The sequence below is a fragment of the Rattus norvegicus genome, chromosome 8 (assembly GCF_036323735.1).
Source record: "Rattus norvegicus strain BN/NHsdMcwi chromosome 8, GRCr8, whole genome shotgun sequence".
In the NCBI taxonomy this organism is placed as follows: domain Eukaryota; kingdom Metazoa; phylum Chordata; class Mammalia; order Rodentia; family Muridae; genus Rattus; species Rattus norvegicus.
Window position 1 is genome coordinate 132287870 of NC_086026.1, and position 18092 is coordinate 132305961.

General features: G+C 43.8%; 1 protein-coding gene and 1 pseudogene across 3 annotated transcripts in view; one reads left to right on the forward strand and one right to left on the reverse strand.

Moving 5' to 3' along the window:
• Nucleotides 1–1668: 1668 nt before the first annotated feature.
• The window catches only part of Fyco1 (FYVE and coiled-coil domain autophagy adaptor 1), a 67273-nt gene continuing 50849 nt past the window's right edge, over nt 1669–18092 (reverse strand). For 2 of the 3 annotated variants that reach the window (XM_039081318.2, XM_017595602.3), the window contains exons 15-18: nt 17762–17857; nt 9516–9726; nt 6648–6757; nt 1669–4643 (exon numbers count right to left, since the gene is read on the reverse strand). In XM_039081318.2, the coding sequence (XP_038937246.1) occupies nt 4568–4643; nt 6648–6757; nt 9516–9726; nt 17762–17857 (493 nt within the window). In that variant the 3' untranslated portion in view covers nt 1669–4567. The remainder of the gene's footprint in view (nt 4644–6647; nt 6758–9515; nt 9727–17761; nt 17858–18092) is intronic. The other variant, NM_001106870.1, reaches the window with a different exon arrangement.
• Bzw1-ps2 (basic leucine zipper and W2 domains 1, pseudogene 2) lies at nt 12620–14043 on the forward strand (annotated as a pseudogene).

Sequence of the window (18092 nt, forward strand, 5' to 3'; positions counted from 1 at the left end):
TTACCCTACCAAGTCAATCAAGTTTTCTTTTTTTCTCCCTCTGCCTTTATTCATCTTTCACATACATATTAAGAGACAAAGTGAGCATTTCTGGGAAGGTCAGCAGGAAGTGATAAGTGATACCCAAATATGATAGGCACTGCTTCCAAAACCAAGGTCAGTATAAGGTCAGAGCCATCTATGTCATTGACTGTCATTTCTAGGAGATCCAGATATCTGTCCCCTTGAGGAACTCGGACGAATGAGCAAGAAGTATAAGCTATACCGTCTTAGTTACTGCTCTATTGTGAAGAGAACCACGACCAGGACAACTTATAGGAAAAAGCATTTAACTGGGGGAGTTACTTGCAGTTTCAGAGAGTTAGTTCATGATCATCATTGTGGGGGGTAATGGAGGTAGGCAAGGATGGTGCTGGAGCAGAAGCTGAGAGCTTATGTGTGATGTACAGAGTGAGTCTCCAGAGTGAGACTGGAACTGGTGTGGGCCTCGAAACATCAAAGCCCACCCTCAGTGACACACTTCCTCTATCAAGGCCACACCCCTTAATTGTTCCTAAGCAGTCCACCCACTGCAGACCAAGCATTTAAATATATGACCCTGTGGGGGGCCATTCTCATTCAGACCAAATACCTATATAGCCACAGCCTTTCATTACACATTCAGACTACAACACATACCTACAGTCGCAGCATCACACATTCGGGCTACAGCATACACCTATGCAGCCACAGCACTACACAGGCGGCATTTTGTTTGCTCTTGAGTGCTCATTTGATGTTGTAGTTCTAATGTTTTGTCCTGGAATCATAACGGCGCTGAAGGGGAGGGACAGAGAGAGAGAAGCAGAGTGAACCTTCAATGTACTTGCTTAATCTGTACGCTTGGCCAAGAGCTACTTACATAAAGAACCCTATGACAGAGACTTAGTGAATGGTGAAGTAAGTGCACATTAATTAGAAAACCATTCCAAGCTTTCCCCCTGTGGTTTGTGATGAGGAGTTTGGGAACACTACAGGAAACACAGGCTTTGTACAATATCTAATGCAATAATCACACTTAGTTTTAAGACGTTCTTGGTGGTCTGGGGAGATGGCTTAGTTCTGGATTCAGTCGGAGAACCTGTTTCAAAAAGTAAGGTAAAGGACCTGAGGCATGGGATACTCAAGGGATGGAGTCCTTAGTCATCTCAGGAGTTAAGATACTGACCATCAATTTAGGAACAGTGTGGGAGTGAACAGCTCTAAGTCTCTGGACCTGTCTCCAGTCTCCTTGCTGCTGAACAAATGTGGCAGGAGTGCTGTTCTCTTTCTCGGCAAAGCATCAGTGCCCTGTGCTTGTCAACAATGAGCTTGAGCCATGTGGGGCCTTTTCTTTTATTTTACACTTTATTATTTTGGCAGTTTGAAGTTTGTTCTTTGAGCACTCTGATGCCATGAGAGAGGAGGTCTGAAGCCATATGAATGGCAGAGGATGGATGGTAGATGGAAGGAATCACAGGTTTGGGCAGGTCTCAATACCTCAGAGTACCAGGAAGTTTGCCAGGACTTACCCGTCACACTCTTATCTGCAGGGTCCCCATGAGATGTCCTGCTTCCTGCTGGGTAGCTCTGTTGCTCATTTTACAACTTAACTTTTGTCAGAGGAATAAAAGACAGTGCTACTCCAAATGCCACAGTGTTTGCTTTATTTAAAACCTGAGGTTAAAAACATTTCCAAATGGCATAGCACACACTATTAAAGAAGTACACTCAGAGATACCAAAGTCTCATCCCTTTGTGCAGATGAAGTGCTGGTGTTTGATGTGTTTCTGTGTAACTCTTTGGCAGGTAAGAATAAAATGGGTTCCCTGACCCATTATCTTATAAGGCCACATAAAGCGAGGATTAATGAATTAAAGTGCACTCTAACTGTTAAGCCTTCCCATGGAGGCTCAGTGTCACTGCAGTCACCAAAAGTAGAACACTGAGATTAAACACACATCAAAAGGCTCTAAAAAATGCCCCTTGATCAGAGAGGTCTCCTGAAATTTAAAAAGTGCTTGAGAGGAAAAAGGAAATTATGAATTAACTTTCCTGTTTCCTTAGAAGAAATTAAGTAACATGAGGAAATTGTGCTAAGATTCTACCAAGTAGTGTCTGTTTCTGTGAATGTGAGCAGCACTCAGTCTTTGTATTGCACTCCCTGGTTCTGAGGAGTCAAAGATGTCTCTCCAAAGAACTCTCCTCTCTGCCTCCTTCTCCAAAACCTGTGAGCCAAGAATGTTTGCTCTCGGTTTAAAGAATTCTCACAGACTGAACCAAGTCTCAGTTTAAAAACAAAACTATGAACATCAAACCATATCTATAAGAAGATTTCCTTCTTTTTGGGCCAGGAGGTGCTTGATTACCTGGGGAACAATTGAAATTGTTCAGAAATAACATCTTTATTTATATATGGCTCTTCATTCCCACTTCCAAAAAGATATGGAGATTTCCAGTTCCAGATTCCTGTTTGGGAATTCCTTTGCCTGCTATTGCTTTAGGACTAGCTAGAATCCTGGGTGCTTCTGTCAGCAATACTCTTCAAGTCCATTTGGACATGGAGGGCCACTGTGTCTGAGTGGCTAGTTCATTCCTTGGGTGAAGTCTAGTAGTGCTTCAGTGGTACTGGTGAACAGGCAGCTGGCAATGCTACTAACACGACTGTTATGAATCACCCAGGATCTCAAGGATGTTTCCTTATGGTCTTTAGTGTAATTACGTCCAGCTGGGTCAACCATCTTCCTTAGTGATTCTTCAGTTGTCACTGCATTTTTCAAAAACTTACTCCAATGACTGAACCTCAGTAAAATTGGGAACGACTTAAAGCAAAGCTATGCATGAAAGGCACTGACACAGGGCCGAACGTTCTCTAGTAAGCTAGTGCTCAGAAAACCAGAACACGGACAGTACAAAGCCCATTTAGCCAAAAGTATGCTATTAAAAACAGAGTCGGTGTGCGCCCAGTGGAGTTCTACGCAGTCAGCACTGGAGCCTCTCGACTCAGGTCTGAGCTTCACAAGAACCACATGGACCTCCTGATGAGTGACAGAGTTCAGGGTGAACGCAAATGTAAGGTCTCAGGCCCCTCCCAGACCACCAACACAGCAGCAACTCAGTGAATGATGGCTCTTGATGAAGATGGTGGCAGTGACACCAGCAGAAAGCCATGAGTTTGGCCAGTGTCTCCAGTATACCCTGGAAAAGCCAAGCAATAAAGATGAGATCCTCTTTGGTGTTGGGTGCTGTTGGCCTAGCGAACAAGCTGGCTTCAACATTCCATTTGCAAGAGGGTATAGGGTTCAAAGGTAAGATGATTTGGCCTTCAGCAATCTCAGGCCGCATACAGACCTACAAGGACCCAGGACAGTTTTTGAAGGCTCAGCTGCACATGCTGGCCTCACACTGAACAAAATCGCCATCAAGGGTGAATTTTTGTTGGTAGGAGTAAAAAAGGGCCACAGAGAACAACAGGAAGCTATCTATTTGCCTGTCCTAGAAAAGGAAACAGTAAACTGTCTGCAGTGTCAGATGTGAGCTGACTAGAAGGAAGCAGACAGATGGGGAGGGAGGGACTGGGAGGTGGAGGGCAAACGGAAGTTACGCCCCATTCTTCCACTACATTGTTTCTTAAGTTACCAAAGACTTTTTAATAGAAAGGTTCCAGGTACTGAAAGTAGTTCTTACACCAGCTCTGCTCATCAGTAAACAACTGTCTGCAGCTGAGGCAGACAGTCTAGTTTATAATCAAAGATGGGCATAGGCAACACATGAGCTTTGGTGCCAACTTGAGTTCCACGGTAGGGAACTTAGCCGTATTTGCACTCCCACTGTCCATATGCAGAGCTGAATCCTTCATGTGGGAGTTGCTTTTTCCTAAACCTCTGGTTGGTTCCTGAGTGTCTGTGAGTTGGGGTGGGGGGCGAAGGGAGGTTATTTAGATCTAATGATCTTGGTGAGCAAAGGCCCCGAGCAGACAAAGGCTCAGAAGAACAGCATAACTCAGGCCTCCCCAAGATTGCTGAGCGGAAGAAGCAGCCCCCACTTATGGGGAAATTAAGGGACAGGGGCATCTCTGACATGATGGCCCTGTAGTGTTTTTCTCCCAGAACTACCCAAGGCTTCACAACGTGGCCAGCGCAGTGGCCCTTGGCCTATAATTCTGGCTGTTGAGAGTAGATATGCTATCAAAACCACTTCTGGCCTGAAAAATATCACACAGTAGATTGTTACCGACTGTGATCCCAGGTGAGGCTAATGGTGTGCCTTTGGGTGAGAAGACAGTTGAGTCTTGTATCTTGTTCTTAGGAGCTCTGGGACTTGAGAGTAATGGCTGCATGGAGCCATGCACATTGTGGAGCCCAAGGCTTCTGTCAGAGCTTCAGAACTGCTGAGCTGGGGCACAGCTGATTTTCTTTCCTTTGCTTCTAATTTTTTAACATTTAAAATTTTGTGGATGAGAGTGTGTGTACATGTTTGATGAGATAGGTGAGGAGGAGTAGTGTCTCCTGTGGATGGTGAAGAGCTAATTACAGTTCAGGTACTGATGCTATGGGAAATCACTTCCATCGTAGATCACAGGCCGGTCAACGGTCAGGTGGTAAAATACTTTTTTGGAGATAAATCTGAAGAAACAAAAATGGAGAATGAAGGTGTTACTTTTAGTTGCAGCTTCTTTTGGGGCCTCATGTCACTGGTTGGGCTTGGCTGGGTGTAGGAGCCAAAGTCTCTAAGGAACCAGCCCTTGGGGACTGGACAACTCATGGACCACTTTAGCGTTCCTTGTTTCTCTATCCCTTTCATCTGCCCATATAGTCTAGTACAGTTCTCTCTCTTCAGAAGGTCCAAGTACTCCCACTATGGGCTTCTTGGGGATTGAGTGAAGAGTGGGGCTGCAAGTCTCTGTCCTCACTTGTCCAGCTGCTCTGAGGTGGCAGTGGTCAGGATTGCATGGGGAGATGAAGTAGGTGCCATGGGATGTCTCAGTAGACGCCAGAATGTACAGGATGTTTGTGTCAGGTCTAATCTTCATGTGCCATGGGCAGAGTTCATTCTCCAGCACATCATTACATCACCCAGGTTTCCCAGGAGCCTGTGGGAACTGCACACTGCCCTTGTCACTTCTCTCTCTACACCCAGAGCCAGGCTCAGTGAGGCGCTGACAAATGGCTAACTAGAGCTGCAGCAGGAAAAACAGGACTACATGGACCCACTGACCCTTTCCTAACCCTGCCTCTCACTGCTAAATGACTCCAGACAGCTCCCTGGAAAGGCTGGCCATATTCCATCAAGTCCTACATACTCAGGCAGAGAGTTCTAGTACCCAGAGACACACAGGACAAGTGGGAAGGTCACTTCCAGCCTCCTGGGTAGTAGACAACCCTGTCCACAGGCCTGAGAGTTCAAGGCCTAAGGAGCTGAGGTAGGGCCTGGGAACAACTTTTGCCTAGAGAATCCTACTGAGTTACTCTGCTAAAAGCCAAATGCCTGTGAGGGAGGGAGCTAGTCACAGGCAAGACAGGTCTGTTTCAAGAGGCAGCCCTAGTGAAGAAGCTATCTGGAAACCAGAAGCCCTCCCTAGGGACAAATGTCCCAACTTGTATATATGACAGATGCTGTTTATATGGGTGCTCTGTCTTGTTCCCTTTTCTAGCCACCTGCCTAACATTTCCTTTTAGTTTCATGCTGACCATTCCTGAGATCATAGCCCTTGAGCCTGCAACTGAGCCTCAGTGCTGCCTGAAGCAACTGTGGAGCTCAGGATGGCAAAGGTGGCTCCTGTGACATACAACATGGCCTAGAGGGTTTGTCCGTATTTGTCTCATTTCTTTCTTTTTTATTCAGGTGCCCTTGGCTTTTTCTGGATTTCTCAAAGTCCTTCTATGGCGTGATATAGGAATCAACCTGAGGGAGGTGAGCACAGCTAGGATAAGGCTAGTCAAGAGCCAGGTGCTTGTTCAGGTATGGCACCTCCATTAGCCATGTGACCTAGAGCATCACTATGCTGCCAGCCAGTCCTTGGCTCTCTAGAAGAGGAGGAGACTGTATGGCAGAAGTGAGTGACTGGTATATGGTAAGACCCTGTAAATGTTGGCATACTACTGGAAATGAATGAAAACTGTCCCTTATAGGCTCACATTTGAACCCTTGGTGCCTGGCTGGTTGTGATGTTTGGGGAGGTTATGGAGCTTTTAGGAGGGGAAGCTTTGCTGAAAGAAGTATGTCACTGGGGGTGAGCTTTGAGAATTTATAACCTTGCCCCATTTCCAGTTTGCTCTCTTTGTTTCCTGCATTTGAATAAGGACATCATCTGTCTGATTCCTGCCCTAGTTGCCTGCTGCTATTAGGGACTCTCCCTCCGAAACTAAAATTCCTTCTTCCTTTAGTTGCCTTTAATTGTGGTGTTTTATCACAGCAACATAAATGTAACCGACAGACTTGCCTTATAAAATATACCATGAGCAGTGAACAGAGCAGGGGGGGGGGGTGTCTAAATTACAGAAAACCACTAACAAACACTTTGACAATGAAGTCTTGACTCCAAGTGTCTACCTCAGTGCTAGAGAACAGTGGCAATGACGCATAGGCAGGTAGACACCTGGGACGCCATGATTGACCGAGCTACGCACCTGGAAAAGGTGTTGTCAAAGATGAGCAAGTAGATGCCAGGGGTTCGGACCTTCAGCTGGCCCCGGATGCTCTCCTTGTGGGAATTGCAGCGTGTGGTGGGAATGAGGACCTGGCAGGAAGAGCAATAAGAAGTTATCACAGAAGCTGAGGTCCTATTAGTCATGTAGGCAGGCTAGCACTCTGATGAGGTCATAGCTGTATAGGGCTGAGACTAGAAGTTGGCCCCAGCAAGGGTGGGCTGTCACCTACTCCACTCCCTGTAGAGGGATGGTGGGTCTGAGTTTCTACTAGAATCATGAACCAGTCCCCAACATCCCTGACTGTGTTTGTGTCAAGCTGCTCCACAACCATGCTTTAGGAAGCCAGGGCTAATTCTAAATGTCCATTTGACCAGATGCCTCTGGTAGGCCCTAGTGCTGTCCTTGGTACTTATAGAACAGAGTCCTGCTTTCATATCGACATCCAGGGTCTCAACTCATAAAGCTCCTGGGTTCATTTTCATCTGTGAAAGTCAGCCATGGCTCTACCCAAGGCCTCTCACATGGCATCACCACGGGCTCTTCTCTTGTCTGGTCCTGACTGGCCCACACAATTTCTAACTTTCCAAGTCTGATTCTTAGCTTCCTATTTATTCTCTCAGATTCACAAATTTGTCCTCTGAGGGCAAATCTGCAGATACAGTGTGTGGAATAGAGCTAATTCTTGGATGGTCAACCTTATTCCCATTGGGACAGGTCTTCTACCTGATTATCAGCTAAGCAAAGGCCTAATCTTAGAACTGAAGTTATATGGGTTAGCAAAGTGGATCAGCAGGTAAAAGAGCTTGTCTTACAGGTCTGACAACTTGGAAACCATTTACAAAGGTGAAAGGAGGGAACTGATTCTATAAAGTTATCCTCTGGTCTCCAATTCGTGCCATGAATGTATCCCTTTTCCCTCAATAAATAAAGAGAAACAAATAAAACCGAAGCTGTGACAGGAGGAGATAACTCTATTTTAATTTGATAGACCATCAAGTTCATTTTCTCCCCCCCCCAGCTCCCTTGAACTCCTAATATAGCAAATGACATCAGAAGTGACTATTTTTATCCAATCCCCTTAACTTGCAATGAGACAGTCTTAGTCAGTGTGGCCTTCACTGTAGGCTCAGGGGTTTCCCCTGTCCTGATCAGTACTCTCCTCCAGGTGTACCTATAATGCTTACCTACCCATATTGTGATTTCTACCTGGAATCACAGGTGTTGATTGTTTCAGGTCTCTCTTTCTCTGTTTATACTTAGAATGCTTCAAGAATAGATTTGGGTGTTACCCTGTATCTCTCTGTCCCCAGTAGACTCTACAGAATCTGGGATACAGTAAGAGCTCAACTATTAGTTGTCCAAGGACCCAACAAGGTTCCTATATGTTATTATGAGACCTGTGTACAGCCATCTATTTTCTGAAAGGCCTAGGCTGTTCAAGGGCATGTGAGAAGCCCCCCAAATAGGCACTAAAGATGTGAATCAGGAAATCGGCTATGTAGGCTCATGACTTTTCAGAGGACCCCAAACAGTGAAAACAGTATCTTCTGTAGCTGACTGGTGGACTGGGCCTGGAAGGGCAGAGGAACAGCTAAGTATTCTAGACATAGGCTTTCTATGCCCCCTTGTGTTCACTGTGGAAGAGGACAGCGGTGGCCATTAAACTCAGGAAGGACATCTTGGAAGTCTGAGACAAGGCTGGCTGAACCAATTCCCTAAGATCTGCCATGATGATTGGTGGGTAGATAATAGGGCAAGGGAGAAGCCCATAACTCAGAGACACTTATAGAGCTAAGGGCCTGGCACCTGGGGCCCACAGGAGCCCAGAAGAGAGTTTCTATGACAGAAGAGAGTTTCACTTGCTGCTGCTTTATCTGGCCTACTGCTGCCAAACACAGAGAAATGAAAGTTGCTGAAAGTCAGCACTGAAGAGCCTCTTGCCTACTCATAGTTGATTTCTAACCAAAAAAAGCCCCTGCCAGTTGATTACACTGGACATCAACTGCCTATAACTCACTGTCCCCAACGTGTCTGATAGGTTTTACTATTTTTACCTCAGGATTCAAATTCAACTTGCATTCTACTCTTCATTATTTCTCTCTGCCTTACAAACACAGGAACTCAAGATGCTTGGCAAGGAAATCCTTTTTCCTCAACCCACAGTGAGCCAGCACCCTCTAAGCTCCAGTCAGTCCTTGTCCTTGATATGCCTTGTATTCTATCAAGCCCTTTGTGCCTCTGAACTACTCTATTTGGGCTGCTCAGAGAAGTTGCTGAAGGTTGCCTGGATACCCTGATTTAGTAGATTGAGCTTTGGGCTACGGATTAGGGTTTACAGGCTCTCCGTGGGTTTCTAGTGTATAGCCACGTGTTAAGAAATGCAGTCCTGCACTGCCAACATTTTACACCTAGAATAGTCTGGGTTTTTATCAAGCTCAACTGCCCAAGTCATAGTGGGGCTTCCTTTGCTGTTGTCCTTGTAGGCGACATATTGAACATTCGATATAACTGGAGATGAAGCTCATACCTCCCCAAGTATCCCAATCCTGCTCCTTAGAGCTCTGTGAGAAAGTTATCATTAAACAGAATCCTATTTCTTACCTGTCTCTGAGATTTACCTACAGCTCTATCCCAAGGTCAAATGGAACAGAAGGCACAGAAGTAACCTTCAGCTGTGTGAAGACAGCTCTTCAGAACTTGACTTCTGGGTCATCTTTTCCCCAGGGCAATCAAGCTTTAGGTGCTTTGCCCGCTCTGGGGAAGGTCTGCTCAGGCACCTGGAGTGTATGCTCAGGACCCTGGTAGAGATCGCTAAGTGAATGAGGCGCCGCCGGGAGCCTGGCCTACCTTGCACTGGTCGAGTGGCGTGTCTTCTGTCTCTTGGAAGACCACACTGAAGGAGATGCTCTTGGGATCAGAAGAGAAGACCCAGCTGATGGTAAGGCCGGGCTCAGCCACGGTGATGGGGATCAGGCTGTAGGTACTGGACCTCACAAACAGCTCCCTGTTTCCCTCCCCAAAGCTGGCGATCTCCTCTACTGTGAGGGGTAATTTGATCCTAAAATAAAAGTTCAAAGGCAGATCTAGTTTAATGGACGACCTGAGGTAACCTGAGATTTGAGACTCTTGGTAGGTTAAGCCTGGGCACTCCTTACCATATAGTTGGTACAGTTCCTGACACTTCATCATGGCTATGAGAGATAAAGGACAGCCTTGCCCACCTGGAGCTGAAAACTCATGAAAACTCGGGAGGTGGAGGGGCGGCGCAGGGCAGCCTGATTCGCTCTGAGTCCCTTATGGGCAGGGTTTGAGCTTGATTTAATCCTATTATACCTGTGAGGTGGCCCCACAGCTCAGCCACCCTCTTTCCTTTAAGTCCTGCCTCTTCCTTTCACCTAATTAGACAAAGCTCCCTCAGTCCCTCTCTGCAGATTGATGTGCAAGGGGTTCAAAGGTCGAACCTGAGAAGAGTGTGGGTCAGATTTCACAACTGTCTTGAATTTTATTTTCCAAGTCTCTAGAATGGGAACAACCATGTTTTCCTCACATGGCCATTGCAGTAACACTGACTTCAGTGCTCCTGACTTCTGAGTCATCTCTTCAGAATTCTTATGATATCTTCCCCTCAAAAACAGGCCTCCCTGTTTCTGCCCTTGGCTGCTCCATGTCTTCTTTATACAACAACCAACCAACATAATCAAGTGACTCTTTAGCTCTGAATATGATTTTTGGATTCTTGTTCCCCTCATATTAAAACCCAAGTCTTTACAATGGCTAATAAGGCCCCACTGATATGAACTTCTGTTCCTTTTGGATCCTGTCTTCCTTATCCTCTGCGTCAACCTAACACTGGTTCCTTTTCATACTCTTGTTAAGAAATATCAAATATGAGTCTTTTCATATACTATAAAACTTGTATTTAGGACATTACCTTCAAGTCTTTTTATCTCCTCCATCTTGTTAAGACTTTATGCAAATTTTACTTACCTTCTCCTAATAATACTTTCTATTTATTTACACAAAGGCCTGCTGTTATATTCCAGAAATTTGATGGCTAGGAACAGTGACCCTTTTCTCTTTGAACAGGGACCTCTTTCTCTTTCCTCCTTTATTTGCTGTGTAAGACCAGCCAATTGAATTAAGCCAATGGGGAAAATCACAGTCTCCAACTGTATTATAATAAATACCAAACACACCTCCTGTCTCTTGTGTGTCTGCTCTTCCCATGTACTCCTTCTTCGTCAAGAATAAGTTTGCCTTGTCTAGACACTTCATTTTGTGTTGTGGTCTTTTTCTCTTTCTTTGCATCCCAAAACTTATTTCTGAACACCTTTAACTTAGTAGGCAATATCTTTTTTTAAAAAAGGTTTTGTCATGGCTGTTCCTTCTGCCTGAAATACTATTCCCTCAGGTGGCTATCTGGCAACTTCTTACCTCCTCCAAGTCATACCATTGTAATGTAGTCTACACGAAACTGCAAATCCCTCTCTCCTCTAAGCCTACTCTTCAGTTATGTTCTTCTATTTCAAACACCATGCTGTATTTTGTTTGCTTATTTTCCTTGCTCATTGTCATTACTCATCACAATATAAAATCTGTCCCCAGGAAGGGGTCTTTTGTCTTCTTTGTGTCCTAATATCCTTGACATAGTAATGTATAAATGTTAGCATGAGAGTGAATGGTTCTTTTCAACAACGACAGTACAGCCACTGGAACTATCACCAGAAAAACTAACTGTCTGGTGCCAAGCTATGGTGAAGCTACAAAACCTTGAAAGCTTTTAAGTGCTATAACCCACTTTTGGATGCAGAGGCAGTAGGATGAGTAGTTCAAGGTCACTTCAGGCTACATAGTAAGTTTTAGGCCTGAGCTACATAAGATCCTGTCTTAACAAAAACTAAAATAAAAGAAACAAATAACAGTAACATAAGCAAAAACTTAGAAAATCCAAAAGACTACCAGTATCCATGTCTATAAAAGAGACAGATGGCCATGCTGAAAGCAGTGAGAATAAAGAGTCATTTTCAGTGCTGTGCCCCTCCCCCAAACCTCTTCTGTCCTAAAGTGCCCCATCTTATAAGTAGAGGGTGGGGTCTAATTCTGATTCTTGGAGAGACTCCCACCCCTTGCAGGTTTTTCTCCCTCAAATAATAAAAAGCCAAAACAAAACATTGGAGTCACTTTTAGCCAAAACTTTTTTTGAAAAGCAGCAGGTTGTAAAGGAGGAAATCTCATTATTATGATGCCTGTTCACAAGAGCTAGCATGGAAGTCTTCTGAACTACAAACTTTCACAAAGGCCCTGCAATTGCACATAACAGAACTTATCTCTGCAAGGCTGTGTGTCCAACGGTTGACTGATGCCACCCTTGTTCTGGAACATTGTAGCTAAGGATTCAAAACAGTAGTCGTCCTCCTTTTTCTCTAACAACATTCCTTTGTCACACAGATTACTAGGTATTGATTCCCATTACAGTGTTACTCCCAAATAAAGACTGTTTCTTTTTGGTATTTAGGTAGATCAAAATAGTTTGATTATTTCTATTTCCTACAAAAAAATTCATTGCTATTACAATAAAAACAACAACAACCAAACAACAAAACGGGAATGGAGAGGCTGCTCAGCAGGATTCTGCCCCCAGCATCTACATGGTAGCTCACAACAACTGCCTAATTTTAATCCCAGGGGATCTGAAGATGCTTTCTTCTGGTCTCTGTGGGCACCAGTCAGGTTTACACAAATAAGCATGTAGGTAAAACACCCGTGTGTGTGTGTGTGTGTGTGTGTGTGTGTGTGTGTGTGTGTGTGTGTGTAACCAAAGAGCAACAACTGACAACACAAAAAGTAACGTTAAAAAAAAGGATAGGGAAGTTCCGGTCGCAGACGAGACAGTGCCGCAGTTGCCGCCAGCTCGGGAATTTCTGGCTCTTTTCTCTTCGCCTTAAATTTGGATGTCTTTTATGAATAATCAAAAGCAGCAAAAACCAACGCTATCAGGCCAGCGTTTTAAAACCAGAAAAAGAAACTAGTGGCTAAGCTAAAAGCTGTGACTTTAAGCTCGTAGTTTTAAGGAGAATTTGAACAAAGAATTTGAACACTGCTAAAATCACCAATTTCACCTAGACTTTGTGGAGATGAAAAAGAGAGGCTTGACCCTACTCAGTTTCAAGACTGTATTATTCAAGGCTTAACTGAAACTGGTACTGATTTGGAAGCAGTAGCTAAGTTTCTTGATGCTTCTGGAGCAAAACTTGACTACCGCCGCTATGCAGAAACACTCTTTGACATCCTGGTGGCTGGCGGAATGCTGGCCCCAGGTGGTACACTGGCAGATGACATGATGCGCACACATGTCTGTGTGTTTGCAGCACAAGAAGACCTAGAGACCATGCAAGCATTCGCTCAGGTTTTTAATAAGTTAATCAGGCACTATAAATACCTGGAGAAAGAGTTTTGAAGATGAAGTTAAAAAGTTACTACTCTTCCTGAAGGGATTTTCAGAGTCGGAGAGGAACAAGCTCGGGGTTGACTGGGGTCCTTTTGGCTAATGGAACCCTCAATGCATTCATTCTTAACAGTCTTTATAACGAGAATTTGGTTAAAGAAGGGGTTTCAGCAGCTTTTGCTGTAAAGCTCTTTAAATCATGAATAAATGAGAAAGACATCAATGCAGTTGCTGCAAGTCTTCGGAAAGTCAGCATGGACAATGGACTGATGGAGCTGTTCCCTGCCAACAAACGAAGTGTTGAGCACTTCACCAAGTATTTCACCGAGGCAGGCTTGAAAGAGCTTTCAGAATATGTCCGCAACCAGCAGACCATGGGGCTCAGAAGGAGCTCCAGAAGGAGCTTCAGGAGCAGATGTCCTGCGGTGACCCATTCAAGGACATAATTTTATATGTCAAGGAGGAGATGAAAAAAATAACATCCCAGAACCAGTGGTCATTTGGGACAGTGTGGTCAAGTGTGATGAGCACCGTGGAGTGGAACAAAAAAGAGGAGCTTGAGCAGAACAAGCCATCAAGCACTTGAAGCAATACAGCCCTCTACTTGCTGCCTTCACTACTCAAGGTCAGTCTGAGCTGACTCTGTTACTGAAGATTCAGGAGTATTGCTATGACAATATTCACTTCATGAAAGCCTTCCAGAGAATAGTGGTGCTCTTTTATAAAGATGAGGTCCTGAGTGAGGAGCCCATTCTGGAGTGGTATAAAGACGCACATGTTGCAAAGGGGAAAAGCGCCTTCCTTGAGCAAATGAAGAAGTTTGTAGAATGGCTCAAAAGTGCAGAGGAGGAATCTGAGTCGGAAGCTGAAGAAGGTGACTGAATTTTGAAACAACATCCTCAGTAAAGCAAACAGGAGTTGTAGATAAAATGTCATGTCTCATGTGTCCTGGTTCTTACATCTTCCTACCTCCCTATTTCAAGCATGATATAAGGGCTTTCATGGCAATTTTTATTTTAACTGTTTTTATGGTTACTGGAAATGTTTGGTTTCTGAATCCGTGTGTAAGGAGCTGCAGGCGCCGTAGCATTGAATCTGATGTTGCATTGGTTTTCAGTTACCTTCTACCTCCTGTGTTTTCTACTGTGATAATGTGATGTAAGGCCCTCCACAATGAGCACTTTACTCCCTGGGTTTTCTATATAAACAGTTTTCAAGATACGATTTGGTTAAAAATAATTTGTTACAAAAAGATTCTGTTTGCAAATTAAACTGTAAAAGTATCCAAAGTCTCAAAAGGCAATGATTTGTGTGATAACTCAGTGTGTCCAGAGCCCTGTTCATCAGTGAAAATCCTGCAGATGATTGAATCCTTAACATGAATCCTGACGTTGGTTATATGTGAGCATTTTCTTATATTTTTAACTCCAGATATTGTTGATTTCTGGGTTTCATCCTTAGTAAAGCCATGGAGAGCAAACTTGAGTTTGAGAACTACACATGGCAGAGGTAGGAAGAAGGAAGCTGAGCCCTTTTCCAGAACCTTCTAGGTTCATTTGCAACTTTCCAGGTAGAACAAGTAGATACTCCTCATACAAATGTTCTACCCCAGGATACAGCCAGACTCCTAGGAAAGCGTTCCCACAAGGAGCGAGTCAAGGAAATGTCTTGTCACTAACCCATGAGATTGCTGGAAGTGTTTTGGGTGAGCATGTTCTAACAGGATCTGGACACGACTCCATTTCCTTTTGTGAAGGCGAAGGACAGTCATTAGCGGTCCACCATTCAGTTGTCTGGGCCTGGCCTCATTCTGCTATATACAAGCACCTAGTAACTCACCCTAGTTGCCATTTTTTTAATTGCTGTGAGCCAAATACTTCAATTGATTAATCTGTTTTAATGGCTGCCTTCATTGCTTTTGTTTTTGCTATCCATTTATAGTTAGTTGGTAGGGGAAAATGTAGCCACCTTTTTGGCAAAGGTTGAAAGTGAACATTTTGAATTTTTTTAATTGATCAAAGAAAATAGTAAGAATACTGCCACCAGAGACTTGAGTGGAAATTGCTCATTTTGAAGGTGCCATTCTTAGAAGCCAAGAATTTGGTATTTAAAGTCTATCTTGAGAATAACATGTAATATAATTTGAAATAAAGGTATAGTAACCTTAAGAGCATTATAGCGAAAACATTGGTGGGTGGGGTGAATTTGTAAAAGGAATGACTTTGATAAAGTTTTATGCACAGGCAAATGTATTCATTAGATTCTGTGTAGCGATCTGCTTCCTTTGTAATTTGTAGTCCTAAAAAGATTTTTTTAAAAAAATAAAGTCCATCCTTACATTTAGGTTTTATAGATCAGTCTTTTTATTCCCCTCATAAACCCCATTGGTCCTTAATGGGGTGCTGTATGTTGTGCTTTCAGATGTCAACTGTATAAGGATTAGTAACAATTTGTCCTTAGAACTGGCAAACTAAACACCTCACAGATTCCAATGTAGCCAGCTAAAACTACACTGCCATTTCCACAACCTTATCCTTGCATGTTACCGCCGTTTGAAACGCACCCTTTATTATATACTGTGTATAGTCAGAGTGTGGAGTCTTCCAGAACTACATTATGATCTTTGATAATTGATCTTTTTCCCCCTTTATACACAGTAGTATTTACTTAATATAATAGCACATGGGTAAGGCCCCTGTTAGTACACTGTAAAGAACGAGATTTATGAAATTATTCTCATTTTAAGTTTAAATGCCAACCTATGGCCTCCAATATGTAATTCCTAATAGAGATGTTAAAATTGTACTCTTAGTCATGATTGGGAAACTGTTGATTAAATTCCTAACTTGATGTCAGTTTCTAAGGCCTTTAGTGTCTTAGATACTGTACTGTGTGTATTTAGAATTGATAAGTGTCACCTTACTCTGGGATTATTGTCCTAGAAATATTTGCTCTTATAAAATTTGCAGATACCAAAATACCACATATTTTGCTCAGCATAACGATTGGTGGTGAGGGGAAATGCATGTGACCAAGTGTTCAAGCTTTTTCCATTATCCAACCCCCCAGAAACCTTTTCCTCTAATGGCACCCCAACAAATTTAAATATAGATTAAAAAAAAAAAGGATAGGGGCAGTGAAGGAAGATTATAAAGAAGCACAGGGAACGTTTCTGTGACAGACTAATTTCTTAGTCATGTTTTTTATGATGCTACATTATTTATTAATAATCCAACCATTATACTCTTTAAAGGACAAGCTTAATGTATATAAACTATGCTTTAAAAATAAAAAGTACAAACTGAAGCCTCTGACGCAGTTAAAAGAGATATCAGGGCTCAGGCCTAAAATACCTAGGAAGGAGAAAACAAGAGCTTACAGCTGGCTATGAGATAGCCAAGCTGACCACACAAGAGGAAGGACAGGGCTCTGGGGGGAAAAGCCAGTGTCTGTATGATCTGGCTGGTTCCCACTTCCACAAAGGGATATGTATAAGGCACTAGCTGGTTCCTACTACACAACAGCCCTCCTGAAGGACATATACACGTGTCTGGCTTGCTCCCACTTCCACAAGGGCCCTAACAAGGCCCTGCTGCCCTTGCACACATTCTTGCTTCCAATTCAGCTAACTGCAACAGACTAAACTGTGGATCAGAGCAGCTCCTAACATGAGTCTTCCATGTAGTAAGAAAGGAGACCACCCCAGGGTACAGGAAGAAATCTCATCCGGCTCTGTAGACAAAGAGCTGGATATGAGGCAATACAGAAAAACCACAGCCACATCTTAGTAGGTGTGACAGCAGTAGGTGTTAGCTCTCCACAAACAAGTATAAGAGTCCATTGTAAAACTACAAGCCAGCAGGGTTGGGATGTAGCTCGGTGTTAGAACACTCATCTTATGAGCCTGAGTTCAATTCCAAGTACTGCCTAAATCAAAACAACAAAATGAAATAAGCCACAAACAAGTACAAACAAAGGGAGGAGTTTAATGAACTTCTAATTGACTCCATCAAATTCTGAGACCATCACACCTATAAAATCAATAGCTAGAGAGCTGTGGCCGGCAGACAGCCAAGACCAACAGCTGGAAAAACTAGTCAGAGATAAGCAGGAAGCTTCAAACTGTGATAACAGCAAGTGAAGGACACACAATTATCTCCCCAGCTGGGTGAAGAAAGTATCCAGGATGTGCGAATCTTCAATTTGCTTGGCTTGTAATGTGCTCAGAGAATTAGCCCATATCAACAGAAGTCACCTCAGTCTTTGCCTCACCCTGCTACAAGTTCTGCCTCCAGAAAACAGCTCAATGTTTTTTCCTGTCTTACTCTTTAAATTTCCTCACTTTTTCTTAACTTTTCTTAATAAAACCTGCTTTTGTTTTATTTATTCCCGTATGTATCTGTGTCTTTAATCACTACTCACTTGAGCTGATGTCTGTCCTTTGGTTATAACTGACTGTCTGGCATCTGAGTCTTTGAGTCACATTCACCCAGGCTGAATAATGCCATTGCCCTCAAAGATCTGCATCATTCCACTGGGTCGGGCCAGCTCTGGCTCTGATCAGACAAGTGTCCCTTCTCTAGACTCCATTCCCTGGGACTCCTTCTCCCCAGAGCACAGGAGGGCCCCTCAGCAGTATGCCACTTACATCAGCTCTCCTGACTTCAGCAAGCAGATTTCAGCATCCTGCCCCAGGGGCATGTCTTCAGTGTCTTCAGGGGTTAATGAGTTTGATGTGGTGTCCCTGAAACAGCACAAAGGAGAACAGGCTCTTAGTTATCAGCACATAAAGTCCTATAGCCTGAGGTCTGTACCGGAGGTCTACAGTGAAGCAAGGACTTCAGTGGGGACAGCAGAGTGAAGATAGCAGGGCTGTAGGAGATTGTCCTGGAAGGAGTGTAAGTGCACATAGACACCAATGGGTCACTCTCCCCCCAACACCAGTAAATCGTCTAGGTGGGAAGGCAGGGGTGACAACA